Below are 17,663 nucleotides of genomic sequence, written 5' to 3'. Positions count from 1 at the left end.
TCTCTGGTTTCTCCCGCGGCGGCTTTTTGCTCCAAAACGGATCATCGCCCTGATTATGCAGACACTGATATTAAAAACAATGACCAGACATGTCAATAACAGATTCAGCAAAAAGAAAATCCAAAGTCTTACAGCTGGCGGTTTGTTGGTGGCACAGAAGGGAAGCAGGCTGGTTCTAGCGCAGATGTGCTCCGGTTCATTCAGTATCTTACGCACAGCCTCTGTGATTTCTTCACCGGAGAGCTGGAGTTTTGAATGTCGCAGTGGGTCATCAACATTATCAGTATACTCGCACATGAAACCGGAGCGCTGACTAAGGGGCAGTATGCTCCATGATATCCAACAGCGAGCGAGATCAACCCCTGTTAAACCGTTGGCCATAAAGGCTCTGAGCTTTGAAAGCTGGGGAGCATATTTGCTTCTCTCCTGGGCAGTCAATCTTTGAGGAAAAGGGTGTGTATTGCTGAGTCGCTCCGGACGAAAGCCAGGCAAGGGATTCTCACCAGCAGGGGAGGTGTCTTTGTAGTAGAACCATGTCTGATTCCACTCCTTGGGGTGACTGTGCAGCTTGGCGTGAGGGTATGTGACCTCTTTCCTTTCTTGAATCGCCATGCCACCCAACTCCGTATTGGAGCCATCAGTAAACTCAGTACGGCGGTTTAGATGGAAAAGATCTCTGAATAATTCCACTGTGGGCTATCTTTGAAAGAACACCTCACAGAGAACTTGGATGTGGCACATATTTGTAACAGAGTTGGGGCCAGTGTCTTGCGGATGGAGTTGGAAATCGGCTAAAACATCCCGGTAAAATTTAGAACCGGGCGGCTTAAAGCCCCGGGCTAAGTGATCTACGAAAACAACAACCTCTCCTTCTCGAGGTGTGGGGGGGCATTCTTTGCCAGGAGCCCTCCAATGGATGGTGTCTTTACTGCCCAAGGCGCCAATCAGGACTAAATCGTCCAGTTGATCCTCTGTGACGCGAGAAGGGACCCAATTGCACTCATACACTTGCTTGGCCATGATGGAATCTACAAGGTAGAAGATCCCGGTTCAAAAATGCATTTGATCAAGGTACGTTGGTATGGGCACTATTAAACCGGAGATAGAACTATCTGAACCGGAGTTTCATGAAGCAACCAACATCTGGCGGTTCAACAAGGGGACTAATGGTATATACCGGTTTGTCAAATTTTTCTACAAAGTTAAACCGCCTGGTCTAAGCATTGAATAGTCAAGATTACAGATGAGTAAGTATGCAAAAATAGATTTCACAAGATTATACTACAGCTTTGGATCTGGAACATGTTTATAAAGGAGATAAATATTCAAGGCCCAAAAGGAGCAGTGCCGAATCAATAAGCAAAGGTATGGATAAGATCTATGGTCTTAATATGACGGACAGTGAAGACGGAGGATAAAAACTACTGCTACACAGAGCGAAGATTCACAGACTCGTCTAAGGATCTACCATATGAACAAGAAGCAAGCGATGAACACTGGAGAACATGGAAACCCTAGAACAGATCTATGATGAAAAGGATAGAAGACTTACCAGAGCTGAGGAAGAAGCGGAAGGTCGCCGCGGTGCTCTGGTACGTTCAGGGTGATGCAGCGGCCAAGGTTGGTGCAGAGGTCGACGGCGGCGGCGGAGCTCCGAAGACTGGGCGACGCGAGGAAGATGAAGCAGAAGGGCACGAAGGGGAAAAGAAATGACCCTACGGTCCTATTTATAAAGCAAGGGACAAGGGTCAGGCGCGAAAATCAAGGGGCCGCAAGTTTGGAAACAGAGCTGTTGCCTCGATTATTGCAGATCTACTAAACAGGAAGGTATCATGGATAATTTCTTTATGACAAATGACGTCACAGCAATCAGAGAAGATGACATCACGGCGGTTCACCAAACTACAAGAAGATGTTGAAGATGAAGTTTTTGCTAAGGATTGACATGAACCTGTTCAAATCAATCTGGGGCCTAATGTTGGGGATATTACTACTGGGCATAAACCGGCCTATCTGGGCCAGATTAACTTCATCAATAGTTAAGCATGTTAAAGCCCATGAAGATAGATGAGGGCTCAAGACCCATAATCGGTTGAGAGCCTGTAGCCGTAAACCGGCGTCAATATGTAACTTGTATTGTAAGTTAGGAATAAGTAGAGACCAAACCGGACACATCTATGAGCCGGTGTTGGGACCCTGTAAACCGACGGGCGTCACCCATGTATATAAGGGGACGACCCGGCGGCGGTTCAAGGACGACAGAGGAGAACTCGAGACATAGGCGAAGCTTATTTGCTCCCTAGTCATCGAAACACCCATCAATTCCATCACAACTAGACGTAGGCTTTTACCTTCATCGAAGGGGCCGAACTAGTATAAACTCTCTTGCGTCCTTGTGTCCGCTTTAACCCTTCAAGCTAACCCATCGCGATGGCTCCACGACTAAGTCCTTTCTCTAGGACATCTGCCGTGACAAAACCACGACAGTTCCCCTTGTGTCGAATCAATAAATTTGGGTTGAATACTCTACCCTCGAAAGCTGTTGCGATCCCCTATACTTGTGGGTTATCAAGACTAATTTCTGGCGCCGTTGCCGGGGAGCGTAGCTATATTCTTTGAGTCACTTGGGATTTATATGTGCTTATCACTATGAAGAACTTGAGAGATGCAAAAACCAAGATCCGTCCCTCAACTACGAGGGGAGGTAAGGAACTGCCATCTAGCTCTGCACTTGATTCACCTTCTGTTATGAGTAAGTTTGCGACACCTACATCTGCTTCTGCTATTCGTTCTGATATGTCGCATGTTATTGATGATGCCACTTTTGCTATGCATGATACTTATGATGAAACTGCTTCTATGCCTGATACTACTGTGCCCCTTGGTGAATTTCTTGATGAACAAATTGCTAGGGCTAGAGAAAAAGAAATATTGAATCTGAATACGATGATGATAGTGATGATGAAAATATGCCTGTTATTCCTGAGGGCTATCTTTTTGATATGGAATCTTCTGCCGCTATTTTAGCTTGCAAAGATAGATATGAGCTTAAGAGGTTATTAATTAAATGGAACAAAGAATCACTTAGAGATAAAATGAAACCCGACCCTGCTTTTGCTACTTCACCTATTTGTGTTCCTGATAAGGATTGTGAATTCTTTGTTGGTCCTGATATAATTACTTTGGTTGAATCTGATCCGTTTTATGGCTATGAATCTAAAACTGTTGTGGCACATCTTACTAAGTTAAATGATATAGCTGCCCTGTTCACTAATGATGAGAGATCGCGTTACTTCTATATACTCAAAATATTTCCGTTCTCATTAAAGGGTGATGCTAAGATATGGTTTAATTTTCTTAATCCTGGTTGTGTGCGTAGTCCCCAGGATATGATTTATTACTTCTCTGCTAAATATTTCCCTGCTCATAAGAAACAAACTGCTTTGAGGGAAATATACAACTTCGTGCAAATTAAAGAAGAGAGTCTCCCACAAGCTTGGGGGAGGCTTCTCAAGTTACTTAATGATTTGCCTGATCATCCTCTTAAGAAACCCGAAATACTTGATATCTTTTATTATGGACTCACCGATGCTTCCAGAGATTACCTGGATAGTTGTGCTGGTTCTCTTTTCAGGGAAAGAACACCGGATGAAGCTGAAATTCTATTGAATAATATGTTGACAAATGAAAATAATTGGGCACCTCCTGAGCTAGCTCCTGCTCCAATTACTGAGCCTATTCTTAAACCAACTCCGAAGAAGAGAGGTGTTCTATTCCTCAGTCCCGAAGATATGCAAGAGGCAAAGAAATCTATGAAAGAAAAAGGTATTAAAGCTGAAGATGTTAAGAATTTACCTCCAATTGAAGAAATACATGGTCTTAATATACCGCCTATTGAAGAAACATATGATCTTAATTCTTTATTTACTGAAGAACCTCCTGATCCCGATATCCCGACACAGGTAGTAAAGGTAAATTCTCTCTATAGATATGATAAAGCTGAAGTCCCTCCTACTAAAATTGCTAGTCAGTGCTTGGATGAGTTTGATAACTTTATGTTTAAGCAAGACGACTTCAATGCTTATTTTGGTAGATAATTAAAAGAAAATGCTTATATGATTAGACGCTTGGGTGATTATATGGCTAATATTAAAGGTGAACTTAAACTTGTTAGCAAACATGCTTCTATGGTTACCACTACTCAAGTAGAACAAGTACTTAAGGCACAAAAAGAAGTGCTTGATGAAATGAATAGTAAGAAAAATGATTATGCTGTTAGAGTGGCTACTAGAACTGGTAGAATGACTCCGGAACCTTTGTATCCTGAAGGCCACCCTAAGATAATCGAGCAAGATTCTCAAAGAAATAATATTGATGTTCCTAGTTCTTCTAAAAAGAAGAAAAAGAAAAATGATAGAACTGTGCAAACTTCTAGTGAACCTATTGCTGAACTACCTGATAATCCAAATGATATTTCTATGTCTGATGCTGAAACACAATCTGGTAATGAACATGAACCTAGTAAAAATATTAATGACGATGTTCATATGATGCTCAACCTAGTAATGATAATGATGTAGAAATCGAACCTGCTATTGATCTTGATAACCCACAATCAAAGAATCAACATTATGATAAAAGAGACTTTGTTGCTAGGAAACATGGTAAAGAAAGGGAACCTTGGGTTCAGAAACCCATGCCTTTTCCTCCGAAACCATCCAAGAAAAAGGACGACAAGGATTTTGAGCGCTTTGCTGAAATGATTAGGCCTATCTTTTTGCGTATGAGATTAACTGATGCTCTCAAAACAAATCCTTATGCTATATATATGAAGGATATCATTACTAATAAAAGAAAGATACCGGAAGCTGAAATTTCCACCATGCTTGCTAATTATACTTTTATGGGTGGAATACCAAAGAAACTTGGAGATCTCGGAGTACCTACTATACCTTGCTCCATTAAAAGAAATTATATTAAAACTGCTTTATGTGATCTTGGAGCCGGTGTTAGTGTTATGCCTCTCTCTTTATATCGCAAACTTGACTTGAATAAGCTAACACCTACTGAAATATCTTTGCAAATGGCTGATAAATCAACTGCTATACCTGCCGGTATCTATGAGGATGTGCCTGTTGTGGTTGCAAACGTTATTATTTTAACGGACTTTGTTATACTTGATATTCCCGAGGATGATAGTATGTCTATTATTCTTGGAAGACCTTTTCTTAATACTGCAGGGGCTGTTATTGATTGCAACAAAGGCAATGTCACTTTTCATGTTAATGGTAATGAGCATACGGTACACTTTTCGAGGAAACAACCTCAAGTTCATAGTATCAACTCCATTGGAAAAATTCCATCGATTATATTTGGAGGTTTTGAATTTCCTCTTCCTACTGTCAAGAAGAAATACGATATTCTTATTATTGGGGATGTGCATATCCCCGTTGAGGTAACTTAGTGTTATTCGAAATTTCTCTGGTTTCATGATTATCGGAATGAGTTTGTTAACAAGACGTGATCAACCTTGTTAGTGGATTCTTTTTGATGAGCATGAGATGGATGAAACTAGAAGCACAAACTTCTGTACCCTCTCTATACTTTCTGTTATTTATATTAAATAATGTAAAAATTGTATTTTCTGTCTGTTTCCTGACTTATCCATGCAATATAAAAGTATCCCGAAAATAAAAGTCCTCAGAATGCCATGCCAATTTAATATGATTTTTTCGGGAATATTTGAGGATTTACTGTGCAAAAATTACCGCGGGAGGAGCTGCCACCTGGCCACGAGGGTGGTGGGCGCCCCCCTAGGGCACACTCCCCCGCCTCGTGGGCCCATGGTGGCCCTCCTCCACTTATCCCAGCACACATCTTCTTCCTCTATCTCACACAAACCCGAAAAACCAACTCAAGCATGAGTTCCAGCCACTTTTGCTATGATTTTCGACCTCCTTGCTCAAAGCACCTCTCGCAAAACTGCTTGGGGAGATTGTTCCTTGGTATGTGACTCCTCCATTGGTCCAATTAGTTTTTGTTCTAGTGCTTTATTCTTTGCAAATTTGTGCTGCATAGGTGACCATGTTCTTGAGCTTGCATGTCAAATTTATATGGCCCAAGTAGTTCTAATGCTTGATTTAGGCTCTAGGCACTTGTAGGAGTAGTTGCTATCAGTTTTATTGAAGTTGGTTCACTTTTGTTTGAAGTTACTAAAAATTTCAGAATTTTTCAGAGAAAAACAATATGCTTAGGAAGATGTTCCAAGGTGGTTCCTCTAAGAAGCAAGGACCCAGGATTGCTATGCGCGATGCTGACGAGGATCCACCAAGAGACGCTTCGGTACGGCCTTGCGAATGGCCGTCGAAAAATTTTATGGACCATGCGGAAATTAAAGAATAATTCAAAGCATATTTGCGCAATGCCGGCCTTGAGGATTTTGAGGCTAACAAATGCCCCCAGTATCATGATCTCACAAGTTCATTTGTGAGGAGGTTTGAGTATTCATCTTCGCGTAATTCTCCTTCAGTCATGTTTGATCTTTATGACAAATCTTATACCATGGACTTAGAGGATTTCACTTTTGCTTGCAAACTTCCATCATGGGGTAGTGTTAGGGATCCCCCTAAATCTGAATTTAGAAACTTTCTTGCTAGTATAACTGTGGGGGAATCTAGAGATATAACGCAGGCTACCATAGGGAGCATTCACTTTCCTGCTATACATTATTTTGCTCTCTTCATCGGTAGATGCATAAATGCTAAGGATGAAGCATGTCATATGTGTGTCCCTGATCTTAGCATTCTTAGAGTGCTGTGTTAGGAGACCAATCTTATCATATGGGAGCCATTGTAGCTCGTAGGTTGCATCATAATAGACATAATGGAGATTTCTTTGGAGGAATTTATGCAACCCGCTTAGCTCATTTTCTTGAGATAGACATTCGTGAGGGTGATACGGAGTTGCCTCCTTCATATTTAGATTATGACTCTATGGCTTCGCACCAGTTTGTCGAGAGGCCTGAATCACCTCTCTTATATCGTTTAATTTTTGATAAACGACGTGTTTTCCATATTACTCTCCCTGCTCCTGCCTTCTTTGATTCACAGACAAAAAGAAGATATGTTATTACCAGAGAGGAGGCAGAAGAGTACGAGAGGAGAGCGGAGGCAGCTCGACTCCACACTGCAGCTCAGCAGGCGATAACCGCTGCACATCAGTATGATCCCAACTACTCCTCATCACAGTATGACCCCAACAACTATTATTATGGATATCCGCTAGGCCAGCCGTGGCCATAGACCAACTTAGGCCAAAAGCCTAAGCTTGGGGGAGTACGTATTTCTCACCGACATTACATTTATGTTCACACACACTCATTACTAGATGACGGTGCTCATACTTTTTCACTGTAATATCCATGCTAGTTTAGTTTCCTTTTCCTGCTTTCTTCTTGTGTGTTTGTTAAACCTTAAGAAAAACCAAAAAAATAATTTAGTAGTAGTTTATTTTTCTGCCGTAGTAGTAATAATTAAAAAGAAAACCCAAAAATATTTCCCGTTCTTCTTTTGCTTGTTGGGAGCTTTCCCGTGTAAATAGTTTTTTTTCTTTTCTTTGGGGGTCAGTAGGAGAAGACCATAATTAAATTGTTGAAGTGGGTCTTATATGCATTATTGTTGATTTAACCAAGAGCCCATATTGCCTTGTCTTCTCCTGTTTATTGAATGCTCGCAGATTCCAGCTTAGTCCAATGCACGTACACTCTTATTATTATTCACATCGTTCGGTCGTGCAAGTGAAAGGCAATTATGACGATATATGATGGACTGGCTGAGATGAGAAAAGCTGGTATGAACTCGACCTCTTTTGTTTTTGTAAATATGATGAGTCCCTCGTTCTTGATTCAGCTTATTATGAATAAACATGTTTACAATGACAATTAGAGATCATAGTTGCGTGTGCCATGCTTGATTAGCTATGAGTTATAATGATTTACCTTGTGTGCCAACATGCTATTGAGATGATTATGATGTGCTATGATGGGGTGGTATCCTCCTTTGAATGATTTAAGTGACTTGACTTGGCACATGTTCACGCATGTAGTTGAAACAAAATCAACATAGCCTTCACGATATTTATGTTCATGGTGGATTATATCCTACTCATGCTTGCATCCAATGTTTATTAATTTTAATGCATGTACATGGCTGTTGTCGCTCTCTAGTTGGTCGCTTCCCAGTCTTTTGCTAGCCTTCACCTGTACTAAGCGGGAATACTGTTTGTGCATCCAATCCCTTAAACCCCAAAGTTATTCCAGATGAGTCCACCATACCTTCCTATATGCGGTATCTACCTGCCGTTCCAAGTAAATTTGTATGTGCCAAACTCTAAACCTTCAAATAAACATTCTGTTTTGTATGCTCGAATAGCTCATGTATCAACCAAGGATGTCCTTATCTTCTGTGTTAGGCGGGTTATTCTCAAGAGGAGTGGACTCCGCTCCTCACTCACGAGAAAATGGCTGGTCACTGGGATGCCCAGTCCCATGCTTTATGCAAACTAAATCAAAATTAATTGCAAACTAAACTCCCCCTGGGACCTGATGTATGTTGGAGGCACTCGTTGTTTGGAGCAAGTCATGGATTGATGGTTGTTGGTGGAGGGGGAGTATAAACTTTACCATTCTATTTGGGAACCGCCTATAATGTGTTTAGCATGGAAGATATCGCCATCTCTTTGTTGTTACATTGACAATGAAAGTATACTGCTCAAAATACAATTTATCTCTATTGCCAAACCCAGCTCTGGCACCTCTACAAATCCCTGCTTCCCTCTGCGAAGGGCCTATCCATTTACTTTTATGTTGAGTCATCACCCTCTTATTAAAAAGCACTAGCTGGAGAGCACAGTTGTCATTTGCATTCATCACTATTAATCTATGTTGGGTGTGACTATGATTGGATCTCTTTTACCATGAATTACAATGTCTAGTCAGTCCTTGATCTTTAAAGGTGGTCTGCATTTATGTTTTGCGGTCTCAGAAAGGGCTAGCGAGATACCATCTTGTTATATCCTATTATGATTGTTTTGAGAAAGTGTTGTCATCCGAGATTTATTATTATGACTTGCTAGTTGATTATGCTATTGATATGAGTAATTATGAGACCTGAGAATTATTGCAAATGTGGTTAGTTATGATCTATGCTGAAAACTTGAATGATGGCTTGACATAGTTACAATGACAAGAGCAACCAGAGTTTGTAAAAGTTTTTCTTTCTTTCAGTTTGTCAACTGAATTGCTTGAGGACAAGCAAGGGTTTAAGCTTGGGGGAGTTGATACGTCTCCGTCGTATTTACTTTTCCAAACACTTTTGCCCTTGTTTTGGACTCTAACTTGTATGATTTGAATGGAACTAACCCGGACTAACGCTGTTTTCAGCAGAATTGCCATGGTGTTGTTTTATGTGCAGAAAACAAATATTCTCGGAATGACCTGAAACTCCACGGAACATCTTAGAAAAAATAATTAAAAATCCTCGCCAAAGATGAAGGCCAGGGGGCCCACACCCTTCTCACGAGGGTGGGGGGCGCCCCCCCCTAGGGCGCCCCCCAACCTCGTGGGCCCCCTGGATGCCCTCCGACGCCAACTCCAACTCTATATATTTGCTTTCGGAGAGAAAAAAGCAGAGAGAAGAAATCATCGCATTTTACGATACGGAGCCACCGCCAAGCCCTAAAACCTCTTGGGAGGGCTGATCTAGAGTCCGTTCGGGGCTCCGGAGAGGGGGATTCGTTGCCGTCGTCATCATCAACCATCCTCCATCACCAATTTCATGATGCTCACCGCCGTGCGTGAGTAATTCCATCATAGGCTTGCTGGACAGTGATGGGTTGGATGAGATTTATCATGTAATCGAGTTAGTTTTGTTAGGGTTTGATCCCTAGTATCCATTATGTTCTGAGATTGATGTTACTATGACTTTGCTATGCTTAATGCTTGTTACTAGGGCCCGAGTGCCATGATTTCAGATCTGAACCTATTATGTTTTCATGAATATATGTGAGTTCTTGATCCTATCTTGCAAGTCTATAGTCACCTACTATGTGTTATGATCCGGCAACCCCGAAGTGACAATAATCGGGACCACTCTCGGTGATGACCATAGTTTGAGGAGTTCGTGTATTCACTATGTGCTAATGCTTTGTTCCGGTTCTCTATTAAAAGGAGGCCTTAATATCCCTTAGTTTCCAATAGGACCCCGCTGCCACGGGAGGGTAGGACGAAAGATGTCATGCAAGTTTTTTCCATAAGCATGTATGACTATATACGGAATACATGCCTACATTACATTGATGAATTGGAGCTAGTTCTGTGTCACCCTATGTTATGACTGTTACATGATGAACCGCATCCGGCATAATTATCCATCACTGATCCGGTGCCTACGAGTTTTCCATATACTAGTTCTCGCTTATTTACTTTTCCGCTGCTACTGTTACAATCACTACAAAATACCAAAAACATTACTTTTGCTGTCTTTACTTTTGTTGCCGCTACCGCCACTATCATATTACTTTGCTACTAAATAGTTTGCTGCAGATACTAAGTTTCCAGGTGTGGTTGAATTGACAACTCAGCTGCTAATACTTGAGAATATTCTTTGGCTCCCCTTGTGTCGAATCGATAAATTTGGGTTGAATACTCTACTCTCGAAAGCTGTTGTGATCCCCTATACTTGTGGGTTATCAGTGCCCGAGTCGTTGGCACTGTTGTTTCTACGAGCGAGCTAGCTGTCTTCTCCCGCACAAAAGCGAGTCATTAGAGTGGTAAGGGCTGTCATGGATTTAGGTCCTTCTTGACCGAGGTGGCGTGCAGGCCATTCATCCCGGACGCTGTGTTTGAAGGCCGCAAGGGCTTCCGCGTCCGGACTGTCGATGATTTGGTTCTTTTTAACTAAGAACCTAGTCCAGAGCTTCTTGGCTGATTGTCCGGGCTGCTGGACAATGTGACTTAAGTCATCGGCGTCTGGTGGCCGGACATATGTTCCTTGGAAGTTGTCGCAAAAGGCGTCTTCCAAATCTTCCCAGCTGCCAATAGGATTTTCCAGCAGATTGTTTAACCAGTACCGAGCTGGTCCTTTGAGTTTTAGTGGTAGGTATTTGATGGCATGAAGGTCATCTCCGTGGGCCATATGGATATGGAGGAGGAAGTCCTCGATCCATACCGCGGGATCCGTTGTTTCGTCGTATGATTCAATATTCATGGGTTTGAACCTGTCTAGGAATTCATGCTCCATTACTTTGTCTGTGAAGCAAAGAGGGTGTGCGGCGCCTCTATGTTGGGCCACACTGTGACGTACCTCCGATGGAGTCCATTTTCGGTTTTAGGCCCGGACGTGGCTAGGTTTGTCACGTCCGAATAGGTAGTCGTCGTCGCGTTTCGAGGCACGTCCTCGCGATCGGTAGATCGATCTCGCGTATCTTGCTCTACTGTCCAAGTCCTGTCGAAGGTCATATGTACAACCCCGAGCTGTTTTATTCTTGCCTTTACGGCGAGGTGGGCGGTCTGGTGTTCGGCTTGAGTTGCCGCTTTATCCGAACCAAGTTGTGGTCGACCTGACGCATTGTGCGATGATGGTACGGGCTCCAGTGCCTCGTCATCGAACTGAGGTAGAAATCTATGCTTCGGGTAGTTTTTGGCTGGGCCACTAAGGCCGTATTCTTCGGCGGCCAGGACTTTGGTCCATCTGTCATTGAGCAGATCATGGTCCACTTGAAGCTGCAGCTACTTCTTTCTCAGGCTCCTTGCAGTGGCTATTAGCCTACGTTTTAGGCGCTCCTGCTCGAGAGGTTCCTCAGGCACGATGAAATCCTCGTTGCCGAGGCTCTCCTCTTCCTCGGAGAGCGGAAGATAATTACTGTCCTCTGAATCTACATGTATGGCCTGTTCATCAGGGCTAACTTGCCCAATATCCTGTTCCCCCTGTTCGGAGGTTGCCTTGACGGGGTCTTCATTATTTTCGGCATCGTCCGGAGTATTATTTTTTCCGGTGCCCGTACTGCAATCTTTGGAACAACGTGACTTAGTGCGGCGTTGAGGAATTTGGCGCTTGGGCTGTCTCTCAGGAGGTTTATCCTCAACTAGATCCTCTTTGTCATCGTTGTTAGTTTTTCCCGGCGTGTCCACCATGTATATGTGGTAGGAAGAAGTGGTCGTCCGTCGTCCAGTGAATGGCGGGTTTTGGCCTTGCTCCTTGTCGGCATCGTCGTTCGTACTGGCGACATCTTCGGAGCCATAGTCAAACATTTCGGTTATATCCTCGACAGTGGCTATGAAGTGGGTGGCGGGTGGGAAGCAAAATTCCCCATCATCAGCCTCTAGTTCGAACCGTACATAGTTCGGCTGTGAGTCCCCCGCCAAGGACAAGTTCTTTAATGAGTTCAGCACATCGCCCAAGGGCGAGTGCTGGAAGATGTCTGCAACGCTGAACTCAAAGATCGATAAACAATCAAGTTCGGCATCCGCGGACTCACATGGTTCGAAACTTATACCCAGAGAAGAGTCCGTAGTTCCGGTGGCGCGAGTATTGCGTGAGATCAAGTCCATGTGCGGCTGCAATGCCGGGGAGTCTGTGGCCTCCATGGTGGGGTTGAACCTCCGATCCTTGGATGTCGCAGTATGCTATGGATCTAAGGTCGAAGTGGTCACAGGAGTTATCTCCTAGATGCGGTTTGACGACAAATTTAGGTCATGTTCGTCAAGGTCACAGGGAGCGGTCTCTGCGGTCTCGAATCCGGTGAAGATAAGATCTCCACGGATGTCCGCAATGTAGTTCAAACTCCCAAATCTAACCTGATGGCCAGGGGCGTAGCTATCGATCTGCTCCAGGTGGCCAAACGAGTTGGCCCGCAGTGCGAAGCCGCCGAACACGAAGATCTGTCCGGGGAGGAAGGTTTCTCCTTGGACAGCGTCACTATCAACGATTGAAGGGGCCATAGAACCTTTCATCGATGGCATAGTGGACCTCTCAATGAAAGCACCAATGTTGGTGTCAAAACCGGCGGATCTCGGGTAGGGGGTCCCGAACTGTGCGTCTAAGGCCGATGGTAACAGGAGACAGGGGACACGATGTTTACCCAGGTTCGGGCCCTCTCTATGGAGGTAATACCCTACGTCCTGATTGATTGATATTGATGAATACGAGTATTACAAGAGTTGATCTACCTCGAGATCGTAATGACTAAACCCTAGAGGTCTAGCTGGTATGGCTATGGTAATGAATCTCTCTCCTTTCCGGACTAAGTCCTCCGGTTTATATAGGCACCGGGAGGATCTATGGTTACACAAGGTCGGTTACAAAGAAAGGAATCTGCATATTCGGTCGCCAAGCTTGCCTTCCATGCCAAGGAGAGCCCCATCCGGACACGGGTGCAGTCTTTGGTCTTCGCATCTTAGCAGCCCATCAGTCCGGATGCCCGAGGACCCCTTAGTACAGGACTCCCTCACTGAGGGAGTCCTGGATTAGGGGGTATCCGGACAGCCGGACTATATCCTTTGGCCGGACTGTTCGACTATGAAGATACAAGATTGAAGACTTCGTCCCGTGTTCGGATGGGACTCTCCTTGGCGTGGAAGGCAAGCTTGGAAATACGGATATTTAGATCTCCTTCCTTGTAACCGACTCTGTGTAATCCTAGCCCCCTCCGGTGTCTATATAAACCGGATGGTTTTAGTCCGTAGGACAACAGACAATCATACCATAGGCTAGCTTCTAGGGTTTAGCCTCTCTGATCTCGTGGTAGATCTACTCTTGTACTACTCATATTATCAAGAATAATCAAGCAGGACGTAGGGTTTTACCTCCATCAAGAGGGCCCGAACCTGGGTAAAACATCGTGTCCCCTGCCTCCTGTTACCATCTACCTTAGACGCACAGTTCGGGACCCCCTACCCGAGATCCGCCGGTTTTGACACCTACATTGGTGCTTTCATCGAGAGTTCCTCTATGTCGTCACCGTTAGGCTTGATGGCTCCTTCGATCATCGATAGCGAAGCAATCCAGGGTGAGACTTTTCTCCCCGGACAGATCTTTGTATTCTGCTGCTTCGCACTGCGGGCCAACTCACTTGGCCATCTGGAGCAGATCGAGAGGTACGCCCCTGTCCACCAGGTCAGGTTTGGAAGCTCAAACTACACGACCGACATCCGCGGAGACTTGATCTTCGACGGATTCGAGCCCCTGCCGAGTGCGCCGCACGGTCACGATGAGCATAATTTAGCTCTACCACCAGACAGTGTTCAGGAGACCGCACCGGCAACCGCTCCGACCCTCAATTCAGAGCCAATTGCGCCATCCATGGACGGGTGGATAGACCCTGCCATGGAGGCCGTATTCTCAGCAGCGATCGAGCCGAGTATCGACCTTACCCTTCACGGGAGCCGTGACGCCGAACTACCGGATTCTTCCGCGGCCACAGACTCCGAACCGCCTGTGGCCGTGGCTATCGAATCCGACTGGGCACCGATCATGGAGTTCACCTCCACGGATACCTTTCAGCACTCGCCCTTCGGCGACATACTGAACTCATTAAGGTCTCTCTCCCTGTCAGGAGAGTCCTGGCCGAACTATGTTCAGCAGGATTGGGATGCGGATGACGAAGAAATTCGTCGCCCACCCCCCACCCACTTAGTAGCCACTGTTGACAATTTGACCGACATACTCGACTTCGACTCCGAAGACATCGACGGTATGGACGATGATGCGGGAGACGAAGAGGAACCACTGCCCACAGGGCACTGGACAGCCACCTCATCATATGATATATACATGGTGGACACACCCAAAGAAGGCAATGGCGACGAGACATCGGAGGATGACCCCTCCAAGAAACAACCCAATCGTCGACGTCAGCGGCGCCGCTCTAAGTCTCGCCAAAGCAAAAGCGATGACACCGGCACAGGAGATAATAGCACTCCGGACAGTGCCGAAGACGACAACTATCCCCTCCAGCCAGATTTAGAGCAGGAGGATGGAGAAGCCAGCCCTCCCGAGAGAGCGGCAGATGGAGAGGCGGAGGATGATAATTACATGCCTCCCTCCGAAGACGAGGCAAGCCTCGACGACAACGAATTTGTCGTTCCAGAGGATCCCGCCGAGCAAGAGCGCTTCAAGCGCCGGCATATAGCCACGGCAAATAGCCTTAAGAAAAAGTAGCCGCAGCTTCAAGCTGATCAAGATTTGCTAGCTGACAGATGGACTAACGTCCTTGCGGCCGAGGAATATGAACTCGAACGCCCCTCCAAGAGTTACCCAAAGCGCAGGTTGCTACCCCTACTGGAGGAGGAAGCATTAAAACCTACATCTCCAGCATATGACGCAGCTGATCGGCCACCTTGTGGCCATGACAGAGAGGCATTTCAGCCAAAAACTCAGCCCGCACCCCAACACCACTCAAATAAAAATGATAAGGCACGGGGAAACACGCTAGACCTGCGAGACGTATTGGAGGACAAAGCAAAACACGCAAGATCGATCTACGGATCATGGGGGCGCGCCACTACGCGAGACGATAATCCAGCCGGGCCGAACACAGCGGACAAGACTCATTCGAGCTGCGTCGCGACATAGCCCACTACAGAGGCACCTCACACCCCGTATGCTTCACAGATGAAGTAATGGATCACCAAATCCCAGAGGGTTTGAAACCTGTAAATATCGAATCATACGACGGCACAACAGATCCTGCGGTATGTATAATTTCCAATAAGTTGGTTGCTCGCTCCATTGTTTCGGAGAACGGAGTCTTGGTCATTTTACCCACGAGGCATGGTTCGCACGTGTCAAATGATTCGAAATCAAGAGACTCCAAAAGTCCATCTGTATGGAGCTTCTTCATGCGTTTGACACCAATGTGACCAAGGCGGCAGTACCACAGATATGTGGGACTATCATTATCAATCTTACATCTTTTGGTATTCACACTATGAATATGTGTAACATCACATTCGAGATTCATTAAGAATAAACCATTTGACCAGCGGAGCATGACCATAAAACATATCTCTCATATAAATAGAACAACCATTATTCTCGGATTTAAATGAGTAGCCATCTCGTATTAAACGAGATCCTGATACAATGTTCATGCTCAAAGCTGGCACTAAATAACAATTATTGAGGTTTAAAACTAATCCCGTAGGTAAATGTAGAGGTAGCGTGCCGACGGCGATCACATCGACCTTGGAGCCATTCCCGATGCGCATCGTCACCTCGTCCTTTGCCAGTCTCCGCTTATTCCGCAGCTCCTGTTTTGAGTTACAAATGTGAGCAACCGCACCGGTATCAAATACCCACGAGCTACTACGAGTACTGGTAAGGTACACATCAATTACATGTATATCACATATACCTTTAGTGTTGCCGGCCTTCTTGTCCGCTAAGTATTTGGGGCAGTTCCGCTTCCAATGTCCCTTTCCCTTGCAATAAAAGCACTCAGTCTCAGGTTTTGGTCCATTCTTTGATTTCTTCCCGGCAACTGGTTTACCGGGCGTGGCAACTCCCTTGCCGTCCTTCTTGAAATTCTTCTTACCCTTGCCTTTCTTGAAACTAGTGATTTTATTGACCATCAACACTTGATGTTCCTTTTTGTTTTCCACCTCTGCTGATTTCAGCATTGAAAATACTTCAGGAATAGTTTTCACCATCCCCTGCATATTGTAGTTCATCACAAAGCTCTTGTAGCTAGGTGGGAGCGACTGAAGGATTCTGTCAATGACTGCCTCGTCCGGGAGGTTAATGTCCAGCTGGGACAAGCGATTGTGCAACCCACCCATTTTGAGTATGTGCTCACTGACAGAACTATTTTCCTCCATCTTACAACTGTAGAACTTGTCGGAGACTTCATATCTCTTGACCCGAGCATGAGCTTGGAAAATCATTTTCAGCTCTTTGAACATCTCATATGCTCCGTGTCGCTCAAAACGCTTTTGGAGCCCCGGTTCTAAGCTGTAAAGCATGCCGCACTGAACGAGGGAGTAATCATCAGCACGTGACTGCCAAGCGTTCATAACGTCTTGGTTCTCTGGGATGGGTACATCACCTAGCGGTGCTTCTAGGACATATGCTTTCCTGGCAGCTATGAGGATGATCCTTAGGTTCCGGACCCAGTCCGTATAGTTGATACCATCATCTTTCAGCTTGGTTTTCTCTAGGAATGCATTGAAGTTGAGGTTGACGTGAGCGTTGGCCATTTGATCTACAAGACATTTTGCAAAGGTTTTTAGACTAAGTTCATGATAATTAAGTTCATCTAATCAAATTATTTAATGAACTCCCAATCAGATTAGACATTCCTCTAGTCATCTAAGTGATACATGATCCGACTCAACTAGACCGTGTCCGATCATCACGTGAGACAGACTAGTCATCATCAGTGAACATCTCCATGTTGATCGTATCTTCCATACGACTCATGTTCGACCTTTCGGTCTCTTGTGTTCCGAGGCCATGTCTGTACATGCTAGGCTCGTCAAGTCAACCTAAGTGTTTTGCATGTGTAAATCTGGCTTACACCCGTTGTATGTGAACGTTAGAATCTATCGCACCCGATCATCACGTGGTGCTTCGAGACAACGAACTTTCGCAACGGCGCACAGTTAGGGG

The 17,663-nt window shown here is 44.9% G+C and overlaps 1 protein-coding gene across 1 annotated transcript in view; it reads right to left on the bottom strand.

Moving 5' to 3' along the window:
- Positions 1 to 17,251, bottom strand: part of LOC147973144 (uncharacterized) — a 59,344-nt gene extending 42,093 nt beyond the window's left edge. The window contains exon 1 of the mRNA XM_087524587.1: positions 16,394 to 17,251. Coding sequence (XP_087380713.1) covers positions 16,394 to 17,251 — 858 coding nt within the window. The remainder of the gene's footprint in view (positions 1 to 16,393) is intronic.
- Between the last annotated feature and the right edge of the window lie 412 nt (positions 17,252 to 17,663).

Source organism: Triticum urartu, chromosome 5A (assembly GCF_056163025.1).
Source record: "Triticum urartu cultivar PI428250 chromosome 5A, HENAU_Tu73, whole genome shotgun sequence".
NCBI lineage: Eukaryota > Viridiplantae > Streptophyta > Magnoliopsida > Poales > Poaceae > Triticum > Triticum urartu.
This window is presented reverse-complemented; position numbering and strand designations above follow the sequence as displayed.